The following is a 25,911-nucleotide window of genomic DNA, read 5'->3' as shown; positions in this document are numbered from 1 at the left end:
GCTGTGATTGCGCTGTATCCCACGCTGGGAGCCGTTTGTCACCCGTACCTACAGTCCTCAGTCAACCTCTGATGACCGTGAATAGCTTTAAATCAGATAGTCGAATGGTAGTTTGTTGCTCAAGGGGGGAAAAATCGGATATATTTTTTATAAATATTTTCTATGCCCCTTCCTTATGTAGCGGGTATCGCTCTCCTAATAACGTGAGAAAAGCCTGCAGTTATTGCCGGTGTTTCAGTACCAACTTTCCAGTGTAACTATATACGTGTGAGATGTTTCCCGCTTTTGTTTGTTCCGGAGCCACTAAAGCCGAATGATGGTGGCATTAAACGAAAGAACGATTCGGTTTAGCTCCCTAAATATGTTATAGAGATTGATGCCGTTTGGATGATTACAGTGCCGCCACCCACATCGCGGCGGATCGCTGCAAATTGCATTATAAATGCGTCGAATTAACACCACTGTGAATGACTGACTGTGAATAACAATCAACGGTGGTTGAGAGGCGACGATCTTGCTCCTTTTCTTTAAAACTGTACTGAATTTTAATCAGCAATTGAGGCTCTGTTAATCAGGGCCAGTCAAAACGAATCGGTACTTGATTTTAAAGTATGTGGTTGAACAGCTTGAAACTGACCGGTGTGTGGCTAAGAGTCCTCTAATGAGCTTCGCAGATGTTTATCTCAATATCATCAGTATGGCTGTTGAATGTTGTCATTCCAGTTGTTCCATTTGTTCCCCCTTCTCACTTCAAATCGCACCACAGACGCCCTGGACTATGAGGCAGTGAGCAGCTCACAGGAATCGTTTGGGGGCAGATGGAGGAGTTGAGACGGACCTACTTGCGTTTGTGTAAGGAGGGGGGGGTGGAGCCGCAGGAGTCGGTGCTGGCACAGCTCCAGGAATCTCGGGGGACGGCGAGCCGATCGCGGCTGGACCTGGCCGGCCAGAGCCTCTCCGTAGACACATGTGCAGTGCTTGGGAGGTTCCTACAGAAGGACACACTCTTCACTGAGGTGGTCCTCAGTGACTGTATGCTCAGCGAGGAAGGTGAGCAGGTTCTAGTCTCTTTTTATTAGTGTTTCGCTGTTTTCTACACACACATATAAAGCGAAGGATACCTGCCCGCGTCATCCCTCTTCTTCCTGTCATCTGCAGGTGCCAAGCTTCTGCTCAGTGGGCTGTGTTCCAACACAACTGTTAAAGTGCTGGACCTGAAAGTAAGCAGGCCAGCTTTAAATGGGTGGTTTAACCAGACCGTGGGTGAAATTCATTTGCAGATGGGCATCTTGATTTTTATTTTAGGGGAACAACATGAAAGGAACAGGAGCTGAAGCTGTGGGGAAGCTGTTGGTGCGTAACAAGGTCCTACGGAGGTATATTGTCCATATTTTATACCCCGATCCAGTGACATATCAAGTGACATTGATGGTCTTGCCATTTTTCAAATAACATCAGTCAGGCTTTATACATAGCAGTCTTTATTAGCTGTCCTGCAAGGGGATTACCAGTAATCTATTATGTGTCATGTGTGACACTGACTAACATGTTGTTGCAGACTCACCCTGGAGTGGAATGCTCTGGGAATGTGGGAAGAAGGCTTCTCCATCTTCTGTGATGGTCTGGGCTCCAACAGTTGTCTCATGCAGCTAGACCTGCGTAACAACCAGATCAACCACCAGGGGGCAGCAGAGCTTGCAATTGCTTTGAAAAGAAACGGCACATTGCAGGAGCTTGGTGGGTTTGCCGGTGCTGCCGGGTTTGCTGTCCTTCATGATGGAGTGTCACGCCTAGTGATGAATCAGGCTTCCACATTTTTATAGTGTCTTGTCACTGTTACTCATCTTTATAGTTTTACATATAACATTTGTTAAAACGTATATGGTCATATTTAAATGCAATAGACTGCAGATATTTTTTATGATCTTAAAGTGATAAGGCTTTTGGAAGGAACAAATTCACCTGTTCATCTTTTAGACCTGAAGTAAATTAAATGAAAAATTTACAGGAGCACAAACAGTCCTCTGTGATGCTTATTGACTGTGGCTATACTGCCCCCTGCGGGTCTGGGTGCAGATCTGCGGTGGAACAACATGGGACTGCTGGGTGGCCGTGCCCTGCTGGAGGCACTGCAGAAGAACCGCACACTGCTGCAGCTGGAGTTGGCCGGGAACAACATCCCCAGTGACACCCTCAAAGCCCTCGGTCAGCCTGCCTCACGTGGGGGGGGTCCACGTCGCATTTTTGTGTAGTGCCTCTAGACAGCATCCATTGGTCCAATAGAAAATTATATAATGTTGATTTAGATAAATATCAACTAAATAATTACAAAATTAATAAATATTTTAAAAAGGTATGATTACAGTGAAATGTGACATGCTATGGAAAGTAAGACTGGAAAAAAATACATAATCTAGTATTTCCCATAATGTGTCTAAAAATGTCTGCTAAACTACTAGAAAAGAAAGAAACACACATCATTGGTTTCTAAGACTTCTGCGCGGCCTTCATTTAATGAAAGAATTCATAGGAGCCTGAGTGACTAGCTTACTTTCTGAGTTGCTGTTCACTATGAAGCTGAATGTTGTTTGTTAGGTTACTATCTGTGGCATCCTTCCAGGAATTCAGACCTACAGGAGTTTAGTCAGTAGTTGTATTTTAAAGTACTCTGTCCCTCTCTCTGTGTAAGGATGGTTCTGAGGCTGTGTATGTAAAGGGTGCACAGCTGAGTAAAGATGGCTGCCACTTGTGCCCATGTCCTATTAGAGCAGTCCTTGGGTCACAACTCGGACAGGCAGTCCACACTGAGGGAGAGCCGGAGCAGGGCCCAGGTGCTCTGCAAAGAGATCCAGAACCTGAAGGAGGAGAAGGGCCGTGAGGTGGGAGAAAGCAGTACGGGGAGGACAAGGAGTCGGGGAGCTGTGGGCGGCCCGGTCATGTGACCTGGTCTGCGTTTATCCTTCTAGTTCTTAAGCCTGATGGACACCATTGACAAGCAGAGGGATGAAATGGGCCAGAACAGTAGGTCAGTATAACCAAGCAGTTTCAGACACCCACTTCTCTTCACGTAACCTGTAGGTTTTGATGAGTCTGTGTCAAGACCATCGTACATTGTACATTATAGGGCTACCACCCAGCTCTCCCGAACTTTCTGGATTAAATGGTTCCTGTATTTCACAGTGGTGTGCATAGTGACTGTATTTCTTTTCCAGTAATTTACATTTCCTTCACATTGTACATGTGTTGCCTGTAGTTCAACAAGTAGAGCATTGTGCTAACAACGCAAAGGTTGTGGGCTCCAGGGAGCACACGTTGTACACAAATTGTAAGACTTTCCTCTGCAAGTTACTTTGGATAAAAGCATCGGATGAATGAAGAAATGTCAGTTGAATGAGTAAATGTTAGACTACTATGCATTATATGACGTTCCAGAATAGCACACCAAAGCTTTGTTGTGCGTGTTTGGGGAGGGGGCATTTAAAAATGCCGTTTGATGTGACTCTTCCCTTCACGTCTGCAGGACGTCCTCCGTGCGTTTAGGGCAGCTACAGGAAGCCCTGAATGAGAGGACGTCTGCTGTGAACTCTCTGACAGCCAAGTAAGCAAGTTCCTGCTTCACTTTTCACTTGGGCAATAAGCGTAGCACTAAGATTTCTCCCCCTATAACCGAACACACATCTCGTCTGGGAGAAGCCCTGAGTCAGCCTCTGCCTGCCAGTCTCCATTCGTCTTCTGTGGGCCGACTGAACAGGAGCTGTTTGATTTATTTATAGCATCCATCATAACTTAATGTCTGAAAGGAGAAAGGACAGGACAATCATTTATTGGCATAAACTCCCAATAATACCATATGCTGTGTACCCAATGTAATGTCATCCATACAAAACACTGGCGGAGAAATAAGGATGGATCATTTTTAAAAAGCCTCCAGGTAACTGGTTTTCTTGCCATGTTCTCCTGTGCTTCACACCATCCCTCTTTTACTCTCTGCTGCCGATAAGCATCCCCACAGTTTGACTCTTTGAAAGGACAGACTTAGGTTTGCTCTGCACATAACACTCTGAATTCTGGCCGGATGCTTCTCTCTCGCTCTCTGCTGGCCACTAAACCTTCTCCCTGTGTTTTAGCTGGGTCACTCCCCTACTGACTGGCCCACCGCAGGGTCACTTCCAGAAGACTCTCTCTCGGTAGTGGTTTATTTTGTGCTCCTGTCCATGCAGCCCTGTGTTAGGCACAGCTATCCTTTCAGCTCATGACTGGCTTCTACTCTCTGAGAATTCTAGGTTTTTTCCAAAGATATCGTTACCCTTCCAGACGTTTCCCCGTAAAACGCAGTGTCTCCCGCTTTTGAATCAATGACCCGGCAGTTTTCCCTGATATACCTGAACACCCTGGGTTTTTTTAAATATCCTTTTCCAAAGTTTTTTTCACTATCAAAATGTCCCCCTGTGCTCTGACACTATTCTCACCAGGTTCTGACTCCAGCGCACCCTTCGCAGACACATTGGCTGCATTTTTCTTAATGCTAAGTGTTTGTTTGCAGGCCTGTCATGTTCCATTGTTGCGTATGATCAGCTGTCTCCTGTGTAACTGCAGGAAGCAAACAGAGAGAATTTAATAATAATAAATACTTTGCAAATTGTCTTTTTTACTCCTCCCTCAATTTGCTCTTTGTGGAGTAAGTTGTCTGCAAATTCCACCTGTAGCAGCACCCAGGGAGCTGGGGGTTAGGGGCCTTGCAGATGTGCTGAGGCTGGGTTTGAACTGGCAACCTTGGGATTATAAGCACACAGGCTTAGCCCACTGCGCCACACGCTGCCCCTAATTTTATTTTATGTACAGATAAAAAAACTAAACCTTGAGCCAGATGCCCCTTAGGTGTCATTGTGGTAACTTTCTGTCACATTCGACGCCTGGCCAATATCCTCTAAACATGCTGGGGTCTCTATAATATGCCAGCCACTTTGGAGGGTTTTCTTTCAGAGTTCCCCCCTCCCCCCCCCCCAATTTGTAAACAACTGGAGTACAGGGGCTGAATACTTATGCAGTAACATGCATGAAAATCTTGGGGCATTCTGAGCACTTTTGCAGGGCTGCATGTCGCAGTAATCATCACAGTAGTTTTTGTGGCGCGATGAGCGCTTTTGCAGGGTTGCATGTCGCAGTAATCTTTCTGAGTGTCCGTGAGGGAGCACAGCCTAAGCCTGAGGGCTTGTGTGTGTGTTTCTCGCTCACCGCCACAGAGGAACGCTGCATAGTGTATTCGGTAGTGATGCTATCTGACCTGAGAGACCGTTACCTCCAGTTCCCATTACCCTTTTAGCCATGTGCTGATAGCAACAGCTGCTGTTTCTCCAAACACACACTTGGTGTGACACATATGGGACAAGGCTGCAGACCAGCTTGCTGAAGGGCTGTGATATTATTAGTGTCCCTTGCAAAATGAACCCCATTCTACTGGTGCAATTTACACGGGCAACATGTGAGAGAGATTGGGTTACCCCCGCCTGTTTCCCCGAGCCGGAGGGTCTGACAGGCGGCCCCTCAGTGACACCTGCTCCACCCGGCCACCGGGCTGCTGAGCGCTGGGCCGAGGGCCCCAATGAGTCAACGGCGTCAAGGCTAAGCTCAGTAGCTGGTTAGCGCGCAGCTACAAGAAGAAAGTTCTCATTTTCATAGCAGCATGTCATGCTGTGAATCTGCCGGGATTCATTCCAGCCCTTTCTGGCGCCTTAATTGCTCCAATTAGGCACCGATGTCTTGCGCTCGTTATGCAGACACATTTGCCTGAATCTGCACAGCAAAAGGGGGATGTGGACATTGCAACCTTCAAATTTACATTATAATTTAAAGAGGGGGTGAATACATAAAAACAATTAAGCCTGTGACTTTATCAAGCGAAGTGACTGCCCTCGCTCAGCCGGGGGCGAGGAGTGACAGTCTGGAGGGAGGGGCCCCTGAGAAGGGCGGGCCCCTGAGAAAGGCAGGCCCCTCTCCAAGCTCCTGCACCTCCTGTGTCCCGGCAGGCTGCAGATGATGGAGGCAGCCTTGGCGCTGGCCGAGCAGAAGGTGCACGCCCTGGGGGAGCGGCTGAGCAAGGCCGAGGCGGAGAAGGCGGAGCTCAGGGAGCAGCAGTGCCGCGACATGACGAGGCAGCAGGAGGTGCCGGCCGGGGGCGTCCTGGGGGGTATCCCGGGGGGGGGGGGGGGGGGGGGGTCATTCCAGGGGCACTGGGGCTGGCCCACACCTGAGACTCCTGCTTAATCCCGTGGTGTTTCTTCTGCAGGACAGCGTGTCACGGGAGACCAGGCTTCAGCGGGATGTGCACAGTCTGACAGAGCAGAACATGCAGCTGAAGAACAAGGTCTGCTCATCGTCATGTGTAATTAATATTAATTTCACTGTCACTGGAGATGACTGGAGAAGCTGTTCCTATACTTGCTTCGCTGTTTATCTCTTCTTTCCCCAAGGCCAGCAGCCCACTGCTGGACTTAACTGTGTTTTTGCTGAATAATTCATAAGGCTCTTTTCTTAGGGTCCCTCCAGTTCTAACTCGTTGAATGATACTCATTGGTCCAATTCAGTAAGCTCTATGGCATCTGACAGTAGGATAGAGAACACATAAATGTTTCATGAATACTACTAATTTACATGTTATAAATGTCTTTCTGTTGATCTCTACCTGTCCTGTCCGCTCTGCCTTTCTCTGTCTGTGCCTGTCTGTCTCCCCATCTGCCTATGTGTCTCCCCCGGTCCGTACTTACCGGTCTGTACTCCGCTATGTGTCTCTCTGCCAAATCTCGTCTGTCTGCCTCGGGTCTCTATTCTCGGCCGTGTTGAAATCTCTCTGTTTCACCTCCAGTTTGACGAGACAGAGCGGAAGCGCAAATCTCAACAGGATCAAATTTTTGAGTTGAAGCAGGAATTGACCAACTCTACAGCTGAGCTGAAGCTGCGTCTGTGCCAGGCAGAGGGTAGGAACCAACCCCCCCCCCCCCCCCGGCACATAGGACTTCTCATGGCCAATGGCATAGGAGATGCAATGGAATGGATGGCCAGTTATGCATTACACTGAGGAAATGAAAGACTGTAATTCTTTCAGTCATGGATTGACACCTAGTTTAGTTAAAACCATATGTCACCCAAAATGGCTAGTTCTAAAACAGCTTCACGTCACAGGTTTGAATCCCTCCTCATTTTTAACATTTTGATTCATTGTTCAAACAGCATATCAAGGACCAGGACGCATTTTAAGTGGCCACTTCTGAAGGGCTTGTTTTCAGGTTTGCTGTTGGAACTTGAAGATCTAAGAAGTAGTAATTGTTTTGCATAAAAGTTGAGATTCTCTAGCAAAAGAGTTAGATTATCGCCATGGCGATCCGCCTGTTCTTATTCATGGGAGGCTGTTGACAGTAAGGGCTGTAGTGTCGTGCTGGCCCGACATGTACATTGAAACACACAATGCTGCATCTGCAGTGTGACGTGCTGCTCCTCTGTGTCGGGAATATAAATGCGCCGGTCATACCTGCGTCCTGGCGGCCGGCTGAGATGGCCGAGACGACCTTAAAAATCTAGGCCACCTTCCCCATCCACGATGCTCCGTTGGCTGCATTTGTGATATATTCTCATTAATTCACTGAAATTTACTGAGATAACACTTAAAAATCTGGATGACTAAGAGAGGGCAGCCTGAGTGCTGAATATTAATGGTGCGACATACATTCTGTCAGAAATTCACGCTTGCAGGTTTTGGTTAACATTACTCTGGAAGGGGTTAAACCATAGCATACATGACAGAACTTTCTAGTAGGATAGAAGACTCAGGACATATTTACGAACCAAATCTGTTTTCATACGTCACTGAAGCTTCAGTAAATACTGTTCCTTTTAATTGCATCACAGATTAGCGTGAATAGTGTCAGGCTGAGATGTTTTATTAAAGTCCTTCAAGGCTTCACAGCATGAACCATCAGCTCCATCGTTCATATTTATCAGATGAGAAATGCACCATTGGTGTACACTTCCTGTAGTGATCTACTGTTATAGCCAACAGATCCAGCCATCTAAAGCAAGATATATAGGATCCATACTTTATTTTTGGCCAATGAACATCTTATTAAACCTGTACAGATCATACCAGACTTCGCTGTGGGGTTACTACAATATTACAAACCAGAAATGTGATTTTAAAATATTGACAAAAAACAGCCTTAAAGTACCACTTTTCTTCATGAATAGACTCTCCTGACCTGTCTAGTTCTTCCCGTGAAGGCAGAATCTTGGCACTCAAGATGTTTTTGTGCTCCAGAACGTCTAGAAATTGAGAAGAGGAGGTCGAAACAGGCTTTGGATGACATGGAGAACCTGCGTCAGAAGGAGGTGTGAAAACTAACGGCTCGTTAATACAGTGGGAGAATTGCTGATTGGCAGTTTGACGGAGCGCTCTGCTTCCTACCAGCACTGACGGCATCATTGCAGTGACGCGCTCCTCATGCGCCAGATGTCTGAATCTTCACAAGTCTTTTAATTTCTGCTGCATATTCTGAAGAATTAGGAGAGCATTTTAATATCAATCCTGTAACTGTTATCGAAGTTCAGCAGTGTAAAGAGAGTCAAGTAGTGTAGCCCAGCAGGGACTATTACAGAATTTCTCGGTGATGATCAGCTTCTGCCTCTAGCCCAGCTCTCCGACCAACCAAGCTGTTCACCAAACTATTAGTCTCTCCGATAATTTATTCCCTTTTTGCTGCCTTCAGGGCAGCCTTGTGTCGAGTTGCATTCACATTTGGGACAGGGACCACCAGGCACAAGTCAATTTGGGTGAATCTCAATACTGTAGCTCTCTGTCACTGTATTACAAGATAGATATGGACAGTGGATCATTATACAGCTGGCAGAGCAGCCCAGTCCCCTGCACCTGTTACAATAAGCGGTGCACCCGCTAATGTCCTACTATGTCTTCTTTTAGGGGGACTCTCGATCTCTCTTGGGGGTCTCTCGATCAGTATATATTATTTACTATGGACCTCAGATGTAAATCTAATCGGATGCGACTCAATCAGCCATAACTCAGCTGTTACAAAGACTTTCATTTGACTGTCCAGATTATGCTTTTCCTCCTTTTGCACTGTGAGCTATTATTTTTTAAGTTTAAGATGATACCTTTACCCAAAGCAACATGGCTCCCTCGTCCCTGTAGGTAGATCACATGACCCGTCACTTGGAAGAGACGGAGCGTACGTTGCAGGATCGTGTCATCAGGTTGGAGGGGACGCGTATTCAGCTGGAGGAGGTGAGGGCGGCATCGTCCTGTTGGATCAACCCTGGGTTTCTTCATACTTCTGATACCCGCCCGTGTCGTTTCCCCTGGCTAAAGCTACTCCGGGTTTGAATCGTTCGAAGAGTCCTAACTCCATGCGGTGTGTTCCTCCAGGAGCTGAGCCGCGCCAAGGCGGCCAGCGTTGCGGAGCGGGCACAGGCGGAGGAGGAACTGGGGAAGGTACGCGCCCAGGTGCGACTGGAGGAGGTAGGTGAAGCCCGTTTGGCTGCTGGAGCTCTGTCCTCTCCAGAAGCCTCGATGCCCCTCCGCAGGAAGCTGCACTGTGGAGATAATGCTGCAACACGTCACATTTTTCCTCGCTGTATCAGTGTCTATTTCAGTGCCCCCTTCAAGCCGGCTGATCTCTCGTCTCCGGATGGGGCATTAGTCAGCTGACAGTATGTTTCCCGCCTCTCAAAGAATATCACTGTGCTGCTGTCTAACTAAAGTTATGCATCCAAAGGAGTGTGAAGTATGGAAAGGTATTGGTTTGAATCATGGCTTTTTGCTGTGTCCTCCAATGGAAGATTTATTTGCAAATTGTTCCTCACATTTCCATATAAATGGCATTATGCAACTCGCCAGTGCCCAGGGGGTGTTGTTAAATTAATTAACCAGCCTGGCTGAAGTTATTAACAATATGGAGGGAAAGCTGGTACCCTTGGTCCTTCAGGGAGAATTTGGAGCCTGAATCGGTGCCCGCCCCAGTGCCCGCCTCAGCACCTTCCTCTCTCTCTCTCCTCTGATGCCCGTGGCTGTGTTCTGCCCCTGGGTTTTAGTGCGTCAACTGAGTCATTCCCATCTGTTGAAACCCTTTGCATCTTCAGATTGGATTTTTGGTGGAAAACACGTGAATGGTTTTTGTGACACAGTCATCTAAACTCTCTGCTGGACTCACAGCAGCAGCACCTGAGTGGCCTGGAGGAGAAGCTGCGTGCCTTGAGGCAGTTGCGGGATGAGGCGCAGGCCCACTGCGCCCAGCAGAAGCAGACCATCGCGGAGCTGCAGGCCCGCAACAGCCAGCAGTGTCTGGAGATGGACGGGCTTCACAGGAGGATTGAGGAACTGCAGCAGGTGGGCCAGTGAGAACAGTATTCAAAATAACAGCGGCAGTCTGTCTCATGGGGGACTAAGGCCTGTGTGTTACTATGAAGCACTTTCATCAGTGAACGTAAGAGAGCTTGTTGGGTTAACAGAAGCACAGCTGTGCTCAGAATGGTGTGGCCAGTACATCTGTGATACAAACAGCGTGTGGTGATGGCCATATGTCATGCAAACATGCCTCTCTGGTGACCAGGAGGTCAGCCGTAAGGAGCAGGAGAAGGTTGCGGAACTGAACCGTGTGAAGGTGGAGCTTCAGGAGCAGATTGGGCACCTGCAAGCGGAGAGGACCGCTCAGGGGGCGCTGAAAGAGAAGATCTCTGCCCTGGAGAGGGAGATGAAAGGTGGGCCAAGCCGCCCCTGTCCTTCCACACGGCCGTCAGGCAGATGGAGAGAGAGGCTGACATTCTTGCCCATTTACTTACTATTCCTGCCTTATTATTCACTGGGTTGGCTCTGGATCGCAGCAGCCCTGACTCAACAATTGAAAATGGGGCAATAGATAAATGGATAATATATAGTATTTAGTCTGTGCACTACAGAGATGGAGCCTCAGTTCTTTGGAATTTGAAATGGCAAAATGGTAAAGTTCTGAGATGGACAAAATGATTTTTCTGGGGATAGCTACTGCTTCCATAAACTACAGAGGGGATACCATCCAATCATTTTATAGTAACAAGGACATGAAATATAATTTTGATATGGATCATTGATCTCGATGAAATGATAAATTTGCCTGACAGACCTGTTTCTCATGGGGTGGGGTCACAGTATTAGGCAGTAACCACAGGGAGGCCATTCTGGACAAGGAGAGCGAGATCTCTTCCCTGTTTGAGAAACTCCGGCTTCGGGAGGCTGAGATCCACCGCATCCGGGAGGACGAGGCGCAGAGAGCAAGCTTCCTGCAGAATGCTATCCTGGCCTACGTGCAAGGATCTCCCCTGAGTCACTACAGCCCCAAAAAATGAGCTGCTCTCTTCAATCCAGACTTCAGATTGGCATTCTGAGCTTCCTAGCCTTGCAAAAGGGCGGTTTTCACCACTCAGGGACAACAATGTCCTTTAACTTTTTACTTTTCTGCAAATTTTACCAATTGTAACACTTTTGCATAATGAGACTTAATAAATTCCCTTTTGAATTTTTATAATGTAATTAATTTTTTATCCAGCTGTTTCATAAGGTGCTTAAATAAACGTTACTGTGGTGAAACATCATGTGAAATCTTTGTAGATTTTTCCTGTATTTCGAAGTATGATCATGGACACACAAACGTGGGAGAGCCTCACCAATCTTTCCCTCAGGTTATCTTGTGCTCTGCACTTGGTAGCCTTTGTGATGGATTGCAACTGTTTGCTATAAATTATTTGATGTTAATATTTGAATTCAGTCCGACGAAGTTCAAAATGTATTCTGTATCAACTGTATAAGGAATTTAATTTCAGATTTGATATGTATTTCGATTGCGACTTTACAGCATTGTAATTTCATTGTGTTTTGTATTTATTAAATTGTTTTTTTTTTAATTGGTTGGATTAAACATTCTCAGTGGAATTCTTCCGGCAACCCATATAAAGCAATTGAATGCCTTAATTTCAACAGGGTCATAATGACTTAGGAGCGCGTTTATTTATGCGCATCCCATTGCTGTCGGACGCGGATTCCTGGTTTCTCTAGCCCTTTAAATGCGCTCGTTGTTTTCCGGAGCTTTTCCGAGAGCCACGCTGCGGCGTGAGCGCGGACCGAGCCAGCCAGTTATTACAGATCTGCCGGACCGGGAGCCTAGCGAAGGGTCACTTTCCAACTGCTTTGGGACGCGCTTGTTTCACGGCATATTTTCCCCAAATGCAGGCCATTAAATGCGTGGTCGTTGGCGACGGGTAAGATGTAATTCCTGGCGCCGCTGATTTATTATTTTTTTCCGGTTCTTACCCGTGCGACTATCTGGTTGATTGCAATTGTTGCAAGAAGGGCTGGGGCTCTGTTGGGAAACGGGGGCTTCATATCGTTCATAAAGGCTGTGTGGGAATTTCATCACTGTCATTCGTTTAATATTTGTCACTACTCGCGCTTTCAATATGTTTTCATTCGATTAGAGTTAACGACTGCAAAATTTGCGAGTAAATTCTAAATATTATAGGCAATGCAAAGGGATGGGCGAGCTGACCATCCTACGAGCGTTTGATCAAGCGCTTCAGCCGCCTGTCTTCCCTTCTTGAAGACCATCGGCGATTTATGTCGCCTGTATGTCACATCTAGGCGGTCATAAGAAAGAAGCACCGCTAGACCTACGATCGTTATCAATAAAAATCATGGTATATTGAATAGGTTGTGTTGGAGGCGTGTATCTTTTAATACACTCTGGTTTCTTGCGACTCACGCAGCAGAGTTGCTTGAAAAGACAGCTATAATGTTGTATTTTACTGACACGTAGAATTAAAATGTGTAGATTTGTTCTTGGATGGCGACACAAGCTGCTTCTTAAATATCATTACTGAAAGCGTGGCGGTGGGCGCAGGTTTTCGCGTCTGTAATCCTGTAAGAACGGACTCACCGGATCGCCCCATTGACGGAGGTATATGGTTCCTTTCAATAACTTTAATTAATGACATACTTGATGATGATTCAACATCCATCCTAGAAATGGAAGTCTCTACGTTTTGCCAACCCTTACGTTTTTTTAAAAAGCATTTTAAGTGATACAGAGACGGCACTACTCAGCCCTGTCACAAGCCAAAAACAAAATCCGAGCTTTATTTATGAAATTTTAACCAAGTTCGCGCACAGCAGGCAGATCAATTGAATCATGTAAATTATGTGTCTGTACTGTACGGTAATGCTGTCTGAATGTTGTAAAAGTTATTAGTTATTGCATGATGTGTTCAGTTTTGAAAAACAGCTGAAGTCCAATGAACATCATGAGACAATATTTATGTGACTTCTGATCTCCTTCCGGTGTAGCTGTTTAGAGTGTGTGGCATTTTTTTGTGTTTAACGCAGGCTCCCCGTACTGTTATCTCTGAGGACCGTATGGAATGTGCGTGCTGAGTGTGGATGGACAGCATTATGGTGGTCATGCAAAGTAGGATGAGAAGGATTTCTGGGTTGTGAAGAGTTAAAAAGTGAGGAGTTTTGGTGTCACATGACTAGTGGAAGTCAGCTCCTCCCTATAACAGAGTCTTCGGAAGAAAGACAGTTTTCACAGCTGCATGGCTCAGACTGAGTTCTTGCAGTGGGTCCGGCTGCCCAAACTCTTTTCACCTTCCCCTGCCTCCTTCCTCCTCCTGACCTCCTGACTGTGTGTTCTCCCACAGAGCTGTCAGTTCACATAGCCCCTTCCCCAGTCAGTGAGTGTGCCCCCCAGTGATGTGTATGTAGGGCAGTGCCTGTCACATCCAAAGGAGGATGGAGGGATGAACACCCCTTTCTGGGGTAGCTACCCAGCTTGTTAACTGGTGCTTTTCAGAATGGGTTACCAAAGGCACCGAACAGTGTTTGTATTTGTGCCTCCCTGCAGTTAATGGTACGGAATGGGTAAAGAATGTTAAAATCCACAATTAAACAACTTCAGCTGCACAGAAATGGAAAATCGTTTCAGGGACTACAAACATTCATAAATATGCACATATGTGACCTTTGTACATGTCAATTTAAAAATGAATTTTCTAGGTATGCCATATAATTCATTGAATTTGATCCTGATCCTAAGTTAACACTGAAAAGGTGTTATGTGGTGTTTTTTTTTTTTTGGGGGGGGGGGGGGGGGGGAGGGTTGGATATTGGTAACCGTCAGATAAGCTGCCCCTTTGAACGAGCCGTGATAACTAGCTGGACAGCCTGGTGTAGAGTGCCGCTTACCTGGCTCTGAATTCCCCCCGGCAATGATACCTCTGGCCACCTGGTTTAGGCTGGAAATTTAAAGGAGACCCGTGAGTTTCCTGCTGGACGAGATTCCTGGAGTTTAAAGTCAGGCTCCTCTGGTCATGTCGGTAGTGCTGAACATGTAATCGCATGATAAAAGTCCTCAGCTATTCATTTTTCATTACCTTAATTGTTATGGGACTCTGCGGGTTGTTGATAGGCTAAAAAATTGCTCTACATTACTTTTACTAACCCTAACCCTTAATTTTTTTTGGCCCTTAAAAAAACATTCTTCTTAGCTTTCTTGTCAGCACTAAGAATCTCCAAAATAGTGGTTGAAGATAATGAGTGCCATGGTCAGGACTCAGTTTCTAATTACTGAAATGTTTAGCTGGAGAAAAAACAGCCACACACTGAGCTCCACCAGGCCCGAGAACCTTTGCCACAGGCTGTTCCATAGATACCGTATTAGAAAAGTCTTTTGCTTTAATATTATACAGTATAAAAACTCGACGGCTTACGCGACTCTGCAAGGACATGAGGAAATGATGGGTTAATCTGAAGTGTCACTTTTGGTGGCTTCTTCACTGGTGGCACCGTCCCTCTGACCCACATTCGCCACCCGAGGAGGAGCTGGCTCTCCGCCGCCTCTACAGTGGATGCACAAAGACCTGCGAGAGTAATTGGTAAGACAGCTGGGGATGAGAAAGCGACGAGAGCGTGGATTTAAGCGGCTAAAGCGAGGCACCTCTAGGAGGCTGGGTGACGGATAGGAGCTAAAATCGGCCGACAGTTCTGGGTCTCGTCGGCAACGGCCCTAAGAGTCCGGCCTTGCGGTGATTCACTGTCCCCCTCCGTCTTTTGTGTCTTCCAGGGCTGTGGGTAAGACCTGCCTGCTCATCAGTTACACCACCAATGCCTTCCCTGGAGAGTACATCCCCACAGTGTGAGTATGGACCGCAGACCATTTCCAGCTCATACAGGCTCTCACAATCTTGTCTATGCTGTACAAAGTGATACCTTCATTTCAGAGTGAGCACTTCCGGTCCTAATAATGTCAATAATAACTCTGTCAATAATAATGATATCAAATGACCTCACCTCTTGCGCTCCTGTGTCCAGCATTCAGTGAAAATGTATGTCTCATGGACTGAATTGCCTGCCGAGTTTTGTTTAAAAACAAGGAAGAAATCTCAGTTTTTAGATTGAGGTTGTTGTGGCATTAGTTAAATGAACTTCTTCCCTGTTTAGCTTTGATAACTACTCCGCCAATGTTATGGTGGACGGGAAGCCAGTCAACCTGGGCCTGTGGGACACAGCAGGACAGGAGGACTACGACCGCCTCAGACCGCTGTCCTACCCGCAGACGGTATGGTGTCCGGCCTGGCCCGCTTGCATGAACACCGTGCCCCTATTGGCTGTGTTATTAAACCCGCAGCTGATTGGCCGGGGCAGTCGGAGACTGAGGGAGTCACTAGAAGCCTTGGGGCTGGCATAGAATCAGAGGGTTACTTAATGTGTCCCCCCCCCGTGGATATTCTCCTGGAGCCTGCATTGTCCTGTGAGTGACAGGTCGAGTCAGGTGACCTTCCCACTGTTCCACATGCCAGTGACCCCCCCACTTTGCCTGTTACCTGACCTGAATGCCAATGGCAGAAACTCTGGAGCTAGAGACTTCCTGCTGCTACACAGGAATCTCTCGCTCGGCTGTGAGTGTGCCAGATACAGCCCCCCTCCCCACCCCCGTCTAAACCAGCAACCACTTTATAAGTTTGTGTGTGTCCCTTTAAATCTTTCAAAATATTTCACATTACTTCAGCAATGCATAATGCGGGGTGGTGCCGGTGAGGCCATGACACCCCGAGCGCTGGATGCTCTGAACTTCACAGACTAAAATAATGATCATGTTTTGTGCAGTAGCTCTGTAATGAGGTCATGTAATAATAATTACTCCCGGCTGAAGGAACCTCACAGATGCTGTGAACTCTAAGCTTGCAAGATTTGCACCCTAACTGACCATTTTGAAGCTGCGCCGTTTGTCCTTTTCTTTGTTGTTGCTGTCGTTGCTCTGTCAATACGGGGTTTATGGCATGTTGTTTTGAGTGTGTGGCAGATTAATGTTGCCATTAAAGTGACGGATCCCAAAGAGACGTCTTGGGGGGGGGGGGGGGGTTGTATGGCCTGTATGTTGGATTTTTAATGCTCCCTCACTGTGTGCTGCAGCATTGTTGGTCACCTTCTTCGTATGAATATCCCCCCCCCCCCCCTCCCTGCTTCTTCCATCAGGACGTGTTCTTGATATGCTTCTCCCTGGTGAGCCCGGCATCTTTTGAAAACGTCAGAGCGAAGGTCAGCGTGGGCCACGCTGCCCTTATTCGCATACTGCTGTCTGCACCTCTCTCTGTCTGGAGTTTTTGCTCCCTCCCAGCACCTGTTACGGAGGGAGCAAAAATGTGGACCGTCTCCAAGGACCAGATTGCGAAACACTGTTCCGCGGCATTCACTATCACAGCATCACACTTCAATACTGCACAGTTCTACTGCATGGATGTCTCCTGAGATAATGCCAGCGAGGTCCCCAGCTTCAGGCTACAACCAACTTCATCGTGAATCTTACGAGCACAACATTGCAGCTCAGTCCTATCTGTGGAGTTAGAAACCACCTCTAGTTACACTACAGCTTAGTAGTTGCCCCTGTATCCCACGTCGTGTTTCTATCCCAAAAACACTCAAGACTGAAGAGTTCTTTAGTGTCAACACATCCATGTACTGTACTCTGAGTATACAGTGCATTGAAGTACAGTTTCCCCTGGGCCCCTATGGTCCTGCACTCAAATACAAATGCAATAAATAAACGTATAACATCCACAATGTAATGCAATATAAATACAGTATTGCAGTGTAAAAGCCCTTTGCCATGTCGCATTGATCCTCACCCTCTGTTCTGATCGCTACACAGTGGTATCCAGAAGTGCGACACCACTGCCCAAACACCCCCATAATCTTGGTGGGCACCAAGCTGGACCTGAGGGACGACAAGGACACGATTGAGCGTCTGAGGGATAAGAAGCTGGCCCCCATCACATACCCCCAGGGGCTGGCAATGGCCCGGGAGATAGGTGGGTCTGCATTTTCTGCGTGCCAGTGCCCTGTTCTGGCAAAATAGATGATACCCAAGGAAGCCTTTGGCCACACGGCAGTAAGTCGCCACTGTCTTGGCCCGTTTCTGGTGCACCTTGGTTTAAGCACGTTAGCTTTGCTCCAGGGTGCATAGAGGAGCATTGTGGGCTACTGCCAGGGGTGTGGGCAGCAGAGCCAATGAAAGATGTCAGGAGAAGAAAGTGGACAGCCCTGGGAAGTGACCCCTCAGGCGGCATGAAAGGAGCCTTTGTGCGAAACTCCGTGCTCTTCGTAAGAGGAGCCGAAATCGACAAACACCAGCAAAAGCATCAGCGAGTCGCCGGAAAGGCCGCTATCGCTGAGCTTTAGTCCTGTTTACCGTGACTCTTTCCTTTGCCGTCATACTTTCGCTGACTGACCGCATGCCGATGCTCTAATGGCAGATTCCCTAGCAACAGTGTACCAGTGAATTCTGGGTGGTAAACAACTGGGCAAAGATGGCCCTGTACGTCGCAACTTTTCGTATTTTTCTGAAGAAAATCCAATTCTTAGAAAAAGCCTAGCATTGTTTTATACTCGCATAAACTCGTAATACTGCCGTGGGCTGGCCCCCCATCCTGGGTTGTTCCCTGCCCCGTGCCCATTGCTTCCGGGATAGGCTCCGGACCCCCCGCGACCCCAGTAGGATAAGCGGTTTGGAAAATAGATGGATGGATGAAACTCGTAATATGTTTGAGACATTAAAACATGATCAATTTTACATGCATGATAATTTCGCAGCAAAAGAACTTTTGTCTGTTCTTGCAAAAGTTTGTTATGTGTATAGATTCCTCCACCCATTTTCCACGATATTATTCGTGTTCAGGTGTTCTGTTTTTCCTGTTAGGCTCATGGGTAATAGGCAGGACATACTCTGGATGGAATGCCAGTCCATCGCAGTGCAAACACACACTGTGTTCAATTAGGGATACCGGATCACCTAAATGCATGTATTTGGCCTACGGGGGGGGGGGGGGGGGGTACTGGATCATCAAATTCACACACGGCAGAAATGGCAAGGCAGCCCCCCCCCTCACCAAGCCTCTGCTCAATTTGTACGTTCCACAGGAAATTACTAAACGTCTCGGGTTCCTTTGAAAGGCTTTAAGGCTCCACTGTCAAGAGCTGCAGAACAGAGACTGGCTTTTTGTCTTAGCAAGTGACCGGAAAGGCATGACCCGGCTCCTGAACCCCTTCTCCATGTGCCAGGGGCCGTGAAGTACCTGGAGTGCTCAGCTTTGACCCAGCGAGGCCTGAAGACGGTGTTCGACGAGGCCATCCGTGCCGTTCTCTGCCCTCCACCGGTCAAGAAGCATGGCAAGAAGTGCACGGTTTTCTGAGGGGTGGGGAGGGGAGGGAGAGGAGGAGGAGTAGATGCCCCGGGGGCCACTGGGCAGGCATCGGCTGTGGGGTGGGGACACTTCTGCTACAGCAGACGCATAACAAATCATCAGGCATTTTCTTGAGGGACGTCCACTCTAACTACTCATAAGGACACTTCACACACGGGCAGTGGGTTAGGGAGCTGTTATCAGCTGGCCGAAGCAGGAGGGAACAAAGGAGATTTGGGTGTGTGCTTAGGTTCCCATCTTTATGGAATTCTCTACGGATTTGCCTTAATTGATAAAAGTCATAACTAAAGGCTTTGTTGCAGCAGAGGGGGCAATGACCACCCATCAGTGTCCCATAGATGTATTCAAGTATAGTCACAAAAATGTCAGCTTCGAACTGTTGCAGTCTACATTTGCTCTGACTAGAACAGATGTTTCGCAGTGTTGATGTAGAGGTACTGTTGCGGTATGGAAATTGCACGGATGGATTTACTTGCAGTCTGTCTTCTGAGAGACGTGATAGTGTAGTTGTGAAAAGCTGGGGATTATGAGACTTGTCTCGCTAGATAGATAGCCGCAGTTTCTAACTTCTCGCGTTTTAGTACTCTTGAAGTTCTTACTGGAAAGTAGACAGCATGTTTCTTAAGTCACGTTATCTAGAAAGTACAAGGAGTACACGGTGTCTGTTTTGCCAAGCGTTTGTACCTTTCAGAAGCATATTCTCGCAGCCTTCTCACCAAATCGGCATTGCCTTCTGCAGCGCATCTATAGCCTCCTTTAAGGTGCATAAACCCACACAAGAAACATTGTCCTTCAAATGGATGTGCTTTTGTCCTCTCCTTAAGTGAAACCCTCACTTCTACTTAGTCAAGTTCACTCAGAATGTTTTCTGAATCCCCGGTGATGTGGGAAACGACTGTGAGTTACAGTTGAGCCATTGTGGTTATTTTTAAGGACTAACATGCCACAAACCATATAACACTGCTGCTTAAATACCCTCTTCACGTTGTTGTATTTGCATCGAGTCTTAAATAGACCCACTTGTCCTTACTTAGATTTCATGTGCATGTCATATGGGTGTGTGTGCGTGTTCTGTGTGCACGTGGCATTTCAGTAACCACCGTAAAACACTTGCATTACCGCGTTTATTAATTTGTAACAATTGAAACTGGGAGAGAAATAAAGAATATAAAAGTGTGTCAAATATTTAACCTGTTAAATAGACAGTATGGGGACCGGCCTGAAAAAATTTATGAATGAAAATAAATGAAAATATTTGTTTTAACCTAAAAATGAACGTTTCATTTTAAGAACAAAATTAATTTTGACATTAGGATGCTGGGATGATGCCAGCTTTCCTTTTTTTGTAATGTAAAATTAATTTAGTGGTGCATACTACTTAAAACATCTGGATTACTGAGACCACAAATGTCAGGTTTAGCACTGATAACATTTTGTCTTCCTCTGCTGGTAAGCAGTGGTATTTTCACTGGATAATGAGCTCCGTTGGCCTGGCAACTACATCCAGGTAGTGAAAGATGACAGCATGGTCAGGGAGTAGAGTCTGAAATGTCTCTCTTAATGCTTCAGAACATGCATGGGAACTATTTGGTAATCTATTTGTAGAGTATGTTTGAGATCTGACGAGAACCGTGTTTCATTTAAAATATGCTCCGTTTGTTAGTCTTTATTTTGTATTACTTTTACTGTCAAAGAGTATTGTGAGAATTTTCCATTTTGTACAATAAATATAAACATAACTCAAGCGACATCTCGGTAATGATTTCATTAGCATTACCTAAAGTGGACGTTTATAAAAACACACTTAAGTCAGTTTTGGTCTAAGTGTCTCTGAATTTGTTTTTATTTTGAAAAATAAAAATTTGGGCTCACTATGTCCAGCGTACATTGATGCTACAAAATCGCATGATGTACTGGGGAATCATTATAATGTCAAGATAGCACAGCGGATCATCTGTCTTGTCTAAAGCATCGTAATTAGTCTGTGGCCAAGAAGCAGTTGATTGCGGCTTTGCGGGTAACAAAGGTTTGCAGGTGAGCTTCAGGAGGCCAGGAATCCACCATCCACTGGCAGAATGACTCCATTGGTCATGGGGCTCTTGTCACTGAGCAGGAACAGGATGGAGTTCACCACATCTTCCACCTCTGCAGAGCGAACATACATGTCATGGTGTACTAACACGTACCTTACATTCCCACACGTCTCCTTCCTCCGAATTTCAGCAGAAAGGGATGCAAACACCAACCACCCAATTATATTTAATGAGACTAATGTGAATGCAGACCTGCAAATTTCCCCATAGGGATGTGATCTTTCATAGCATTGGCCTTCACAGGGTCACTCCAGCCCAGTCGTCCCATGTCAGTCATCACCACTGTGGGGTTCACTGAGTTTACTCGGATCTGTGGGGACAGATAAAATAACTTTGATGTAAGTATATCCTGGACTATGTAATATGTTACATATTTATATAAATCAATAACCAACATATACAGACACGGATGGTACCTGATAAGGACCAAGCTCCAAGGACATCACTCTGGTTAGCATATCCAGAGCACCTTTGGTGGCACCTTCAGAGAAGACATGCGGAACACATTAGGCTCATCATATGTTACCACACAGCAGTGATGTGCAATTTGCCCCCCTCTAATGTCCGTTTTAGGTATAAGCACGGAGGCAGGACGACACGGCAGCTCCAAGCATGTCTCACTCACAGTAAAGCGCGTGGTCCTTCAGAGCACGCTGGGAGGCCTGGCTGGAGACGTTCACGATGGAGCCACCAGAGCCCCTGGCCTTCATTCCCTTAGCTACGATCTGTACCAACATCATCCAGAGAGCATCACAGCATTACTTACACTCCCAACAGCACTGGCAGCTATTGAGAGTCCAGCTACCAGAAGTTAAAAAGGACAGAACTAGTGAGAGGTTAGTGAAGGAGACCCAAGATGACATTATTGTACGTGGCTAGTGAAGGGGACCCAAGATGACATCATTCTACGCGGTTAGTGAAGGGGACCCAAGATGACATCATTCTACGCGGCTAGTGAAGGGGACCCCAAGATGACATCATTGTAAGCGGCTAGTGAAGGAGACCCAAGATGACGTCATTGTACGTGGCTAGTGAAGGAGTTCCAAGATGACATCATTGTACGTGGCTAGTGAAGGAGACCCAAGATGACATCATTGTACGTGGCTTCCAGCTTCACCTGTGCAACATGCAGAGCTCCTTTCACGTTTATGTTGAACAATCTGAAATAAAAATGCAGATGATACCTGAATGACTTGGTATCCGCATTAAGTATCCTAAAAATTCAACTGAAAATGATTTCTCATAAAAATGATGTGAACCTTAAGAATGTGCAATACTGATACACACAAAATGGGCTATCACTGAAACAAGCGAGTCATGTTTATCAATGATGATGCACGCAAGGCTTGTCCTACGTTAAATCATGCCGGAGTACATTTAGAGGCAGCAAGAGGCATGTGTCAGCGGCCGAAAAGAACCTCGTAAAAAATGCCTTGCTTTACCGGAGGATTAAAATGATTCGGATGAATTATCATTCAGGTAAAACCACTTTCATGGAGGACTGGGTGGCTAAACAAAGTGAAATTGCATTCAAAGGGAACATCAAATGGAGGCAATACAGCCAGATTAAAATGAGGAGTCAGACCCATCACCCAACAAATTCAAAAGCTGAAAAATAATGAAAAAGGCACCTTTCGTGCCGTTTAATTTTGTCTAAATTAAAAACCTGTAACAGGAACCCCTCGCCCCCTTTTCAGCCTTTACCTGTCAATCTGCTCAGGAGTGACTTCTAAGAACGGTGTGAGCATCCCAACAGCTGCATTGTTTACCAGCAGGTCCACTGGTCCCAAGTCCTTCAAGGCCACATCAGTGGCATCCCAGTCTGACAGGTCCACACACACCGGCTTAATGGAGGGACACTAGGAAAGAAGCACATGAGAAAGACAGAGGTACTGCTCCCTGTGCGGAATAACAGAGGAATACAGCGAGATTATAGCTCCAATCAGGGTACGTGCACACCATTGGTTAATACCTCTGAGACGAGACTATCTAGGTCGGCCTGGGTACGTGTAACAGCAATGACCTCAGCTCCACCACGGGCAAGCGCGAGAGCAGTAGCTCGACCGATCCCTAAAACGGCACAAGACACTAAAGCATTTCAGTAACTTAAACATCAAATGACTTGTCTTATGGTCGATCAACACAGAAGCGCCCACATGACGTGTTAACCGAACGACTAGAGGAGCTGTGAAACTTTACGTCATGAAGAAAAGGCACCGCACGGCGGCGCTGTGGCACCGCGGCTCTCCTACCTACCTTTGCCTGCGCCCGTTACCACAGCTCGTTTGCTTTTAAATGTGATTTCCATGCTGGCGAGTTGAAAACCAAACGTTTACATCTGCATAAAGTGAACAAAAACGTTAGTAGGACGTTATTAGTAGGAGAGTAACACAAAAAAAATCATGCATTTGTGTCAAAACCGACATTCCAGAGAACTACAAAAACCAAATAACCAGGCTACTGAACCCAGGCTAGTTTTACATTTCAGTTGTTGGTATATATTTTATGTTGCTGATATATTCATATATAAACCTAGTATCATATACAAATGTACGGTGACCATATTCAGCTTTGCAGAAAACAGGACACCGGGTACAGGACGCAAAGAGGCATCAGAACAACACAAATATGCAGACGGAAAGTATTCTGACTGGAGATAGCAAATGTCAACATAAAGCAAAGCGAAATCCTGTACATTTCAAGATTTTTTTTAGATCCCAAAAAGAGACGTATGGTCACCCTAACTAATATATTCAGGGCGATTCATCTTACCAGCGGATCGGAATTGCGCAGCACGACCCGGAAATGTTTAAACAGGAATATGGGATAAATAACTTTTAGTTGAACAGTGATCTGGGCGGTATAATTAACTTTTTACTTTGGGGGCAGGGGGTGGTACTTAACCGCAAGAGTCCTCCGTGACTGGTTAATGTTTACATAATTCATAATAGAGACATAAAAATGGGGATATTGTCTTTGCGAAATGATCACTGTTACTTGAAATCTTCACATTTATTAAGCAAATTTCATTTTCATGTATAACGCAATTTTCCGACAGATATGGATGTGAATATCATGTTTGCACATCATCACAGCAGCGCGAAGCTGGCAAGAATTAAGAGGGGGCACCGGTTGCTATTTTCGCTTATTGTGTCAAAATAAAAGTGCCTTGCTAACATTATTGCTTACATTATGATATACGCGGTACGGACAAAAGTATCGGGACACGTCTCTTAATGATTGAAATCAGGTGTTTGCAGTCAGGTTTATAAACATTTGTGAAAGAATAGGTCGTTCTGATGAGGCCAGTGGATGCCACCTTTGCAATAACTCTTCATGAAATTTGTTCCCTGCTAAATATTCTATGGTTAACTGTAAGTGGTATTATTGCAAAGTGCAAGTGTTTAGGAACAACAGAAACTGAGCCACAGACCGCGTAAAGTAACAGGACTGGGTCGCCATCGCTCAGTAGGCTCAGTAACTGCAGAGTTCTTAACCTGGGAACGAAAACTGCACTGGGTGCTTCATAGAATGGACTTCTATGGCTGAGCAGCTGCATGCAAGCCTCACATCACCAAGAGCAAGGGCAAGCGTTGGATGGAGTGTTTTAAAGCACGCCCCATTGGACTCGAGAGCATTGGGTACGTGCTCTGTGTAAAGATGAATCACGCTTCTCTGTCTGGCGGTCTGATGGACGAGTCTGGGTTTGGCAGATGCCGGGAGAACGTTACCTGCCTGACTGCATTGTGCCAACTGTAGGGATAATGGTATGGGGGTGTTTTTAGGGGCTGCATTAGACCCCATAGTTCCAATGCTTCAACATACCGAGACATTTTGGACAATTTTATGCTTCCAACACTTTGGGGAAGGAAGGCCCTTTTCTGTTCCAGCATGACAAAGCAAGGTCCATTAAGACATGGTTGGGTAAATTTGGTGTGAAAGAACTTGACTGGCCTGCACAGAGCCCTGACCTCAACCCTGTCCCACAGACACACTCCAAAATCTAGTGGAAAGCCTCCCCAGAAGAGTGGCAGCTGTTATAGCTGCAAAGGGGGGGACCAACTTAATATTGATACCTATGGATAAAAGTTTTTTGTAGGTGTAATGGTCAGGTGTCCCAATACTTTTGTCCATATACTGTATAACATTGTACTTAATGATAAAGTATACATATTAATAGACAAAATTGTACATTTGTACATAGTTTTTCCCGCTCTGGGAACCCCTCTCAGCAGCCACCAGTAACTTGCAGCTGCTCACGCTTTTCCCCTGGACTGCGCATTACACACGTCACACGATGATTGCGCTTATATTTAGTTTGCACTTTCATTCAACGTACTTGCAAATGCAATGATTTTGATTCTTTCCTGTTTTTTCTCAAATCGATCACTAGATTCATTTAGCAGATAGAGTTCTGTGACTGACCTTTGTAATAATATAACCTTTTTGTTTGTTTGCTTGTGTAGAATCCTCCAGGATTATCACAAATCGTCAGTGAAACAGCTAACACTGAGGCTAACAGGTGCTCCCCTCTTCTGTAGGCAGCAGTCCTGCCGCCGTTTGCTCACAAGCGACAGTTCAGCCTGCACAGATATATTGAATAGGAAAACTGAATGATTTAAGATATCTCGGAAAGCGTGTTGTTAGGTGGGGACCCACAATTGGTTCTAAAAAGAGTTACTGGTGATATTCATGGTAGTGTGGAAAGGGTGTTTTGGAGCATAATAATTCCTGATTTATGGTAGGTAATTGTGACTGAGCTGGATTTAATATTTGTGTATTTAAGTTTGTGTGTGTTAAACCTGTTCTGTCCATGTCATGAAAATTCCTTGCTTTGTGATTTAATGCCATTTTAATATTCTATTGATAGTTTAAGTAAATTATACATTATAAAATTACTTGGTTATTAAACAGTGCTTAACATAACACTTCAACTTTATTAGAATTATTTACTACTACTATTTACAATAGTACTAAGGTAGATATATGGTGTAAATGGGTTATTTTGACAGAATTAATATATGTTAAA

At 46.0% G+C, this 25,911-nt stretch overlaps 3 protein-coding genes across 4 annotated transcripts in view; 2 read left to right on the top strand and 1 right to left on the bottom strand.

The window, feature by feature from the left end:
* Positions 1–11,957, top strand: part of lrrc45 (leucine rich repeat containing 45) — a 12,421-nt gene extending 464 nt beyond the window's left edge. Inside the window, exons 2-18 of the mRNA XM_049014108.1 lie at positions 767–1,050; positions 1,159–1,220; positions 1,306–1,376; positions 1,559–1,737; positions 2,077–2,205; positions 2,767–2,879; positions 2,967–3,025; positions 3,521–3,598; positions 6,027–6,162; positions 6,287–6,364; positions 6,863–6,974; positions 8,309–8,379; positions 9,200–9,292; positions 9,434–9,526; positions 10,220–10,393; positions 10,617–10,764; positions 11,192–11,957. Of these exons, the coding sequence (XP_048870065.1) occupies positions 819–1,050; positions 1,159–1,220; positions 1,306–1,376; positions 1,559–1,737; positions 2,077–2,205; positions 2,767–2,879; positions 2,967–3,025; positions 3,521–3,598; positions 6,027–6,162; positions 6,287–6,364; positions 6,863–6,974; positions 8,309–8,379; positions 9,200–9,292; positions 9,434–9,526; positions 10,220–10,393; positions 10,617–10,764; positions 11,192–11,388 (2,025 nt within the window). The 5' untranslated portion in view covers positions 767–818 and the 3' untranslated portion in view covers positions 11,389–11,957. The remainder of the gene's footprint in view (positions 1–766; positions 1,051–1,158; positions 1,221–1,305; positions 1,377–1,558; positions 1,738–2,076; positions 2,206–2,766; positions 2,880–2,966; positions 3,026–3,520; positions 3,599–6,026; positions 6,163–6,286; positions 6,365–6,862; positions 6,975–8,308; positions 8,380–9,199; positions 9,293–9,433; positions 9,527–10,219; positions 10,394–10,616; positions 10,765–11,191) is intronic.
* A 128-nt stretch (positions 11,958–12,085) lies between these two features.
* On the top strand, positions 12,086–20,533 carry LOC125742261 (ras-related C3 botulinum toxin substrate 3). The gene is made up of 6 exons (XM_049014111.1): positions 12,086–12,297; positions 15,153–15,224; positions 15,530–15,647; positions 16,565–16,627; positions 17,238–17,397; positions 18,647–20,533. The coding sequence occupies exons 1-6, from the start codon at positions 12,263–12,265 to the stop codon at positions 18,775–18,777; spliced, it is 579 nt and encodes a 192-aa protein (XP_048870068.1). The 5' UTR covers positions 12,086–12,262; the 3' UTR covers positions 18,778–20,533.
* A 69-nt stretch (positions 20,534–20,602) lies between these two features.
* On the bottom strand, positions 20,603–23,754 carry dcxr (dicarbonyl/L-xylulose reductase). Of its 2 annotated transcripts, none has more exons than XM_049014109.1 (9): positions 23,655–23,754; positions 23,139–23,220; positions 22,855–22,952; positions 22,587–22,741; positions 22,000–22,042; positions 21,508–21,607; positions 21,299–21,363; positions 21,075–21,192; positions 20,603–20,934 (listed from the first exon to the last, which is right to left on the bottom strand). In XM_049014109.1, exons 2-9 carry the CDS (start codon positions 23,188–23,190, stop codon positions 20,831–20,833), a joined length of 735 nt encoding a protein of 244 aa, XP_048870066.1. In that variant the 5' UTR covers positions 23,191–23,220; positions 23,655–23,754; the 3' UTR covers positions 20,603–20,830. The 2 variants fall into 2 exon arrangements, with proteins under 2 accessions (XP_048870066.1, XP_048870067.1); XM_049014110.1 differs by lacking the exon at positions 23,655–23,754 and adding an exon at positions 23,578–23,602.
* Positions 23,755–25,911: the final 2,157 nt, after the last annotated feature.

Source organism: Brienomyrus brachyistius, chromosome 5 (assembly GCF_023856365.1).
Source record: "Brienomyrus brachyistius isolate T26 chromosome 5, BBRACH_0.4, whole genome shotgun sequence".
NCBI lineage: Eukaryota > Metazoa > Chordata > Actinopteri > Osteoglossiformes > Mormyridae > Brienomyrus > Brienomyrus brachyistius.
Note: the sequence above shows the minus strand (reverse complement) of the source record. Positions and strands in the feature narration are given on the sequence as shown.

Coding starts and splice junctions, on each gene's coding strand:
- dcxr (XM_049014109.1), bottom strand. CDS start 23,190: ATGGAAATCACATTTAAAAGCAAACGAGCTGTGGTAACGGGCGCAGGC. Junction 22,742..22,854: donor TAGATAGTCTCGTCTCAGAG/GTATTAACCAAT, acceptor CTTCTTTCCTAG/TGTCCCTCCATTAAGCCGGT. Junction 21,608..21,999: donor GAGCTCTGCATGTTGCACAG/GTGAAGCTGGAA, acceptor ATGTTGGTACAG/ATCGTAGCTAAGGGAATGAA.
- LOC125742261 (XM_049014111.1), top strand. CDS start 12,263: ATGCAGGCCATTAAATGCGTGGTCGTTGGCGACGG. Junction 12,298..15,152: donor TGCGTGGTCGTTGGCGACGG/GTAAGATGTAAT, acceptor TGTGTCTTCCAG/GGCTGTGGGTAAGACCTGCC. Junction 15,648..16,564: donor CGCTGTCCTACCCGCAGACG/GTATGGTGTCCG, acceptor TTCTTCCATCAG/GACGTGTTCTTGATATGCTT.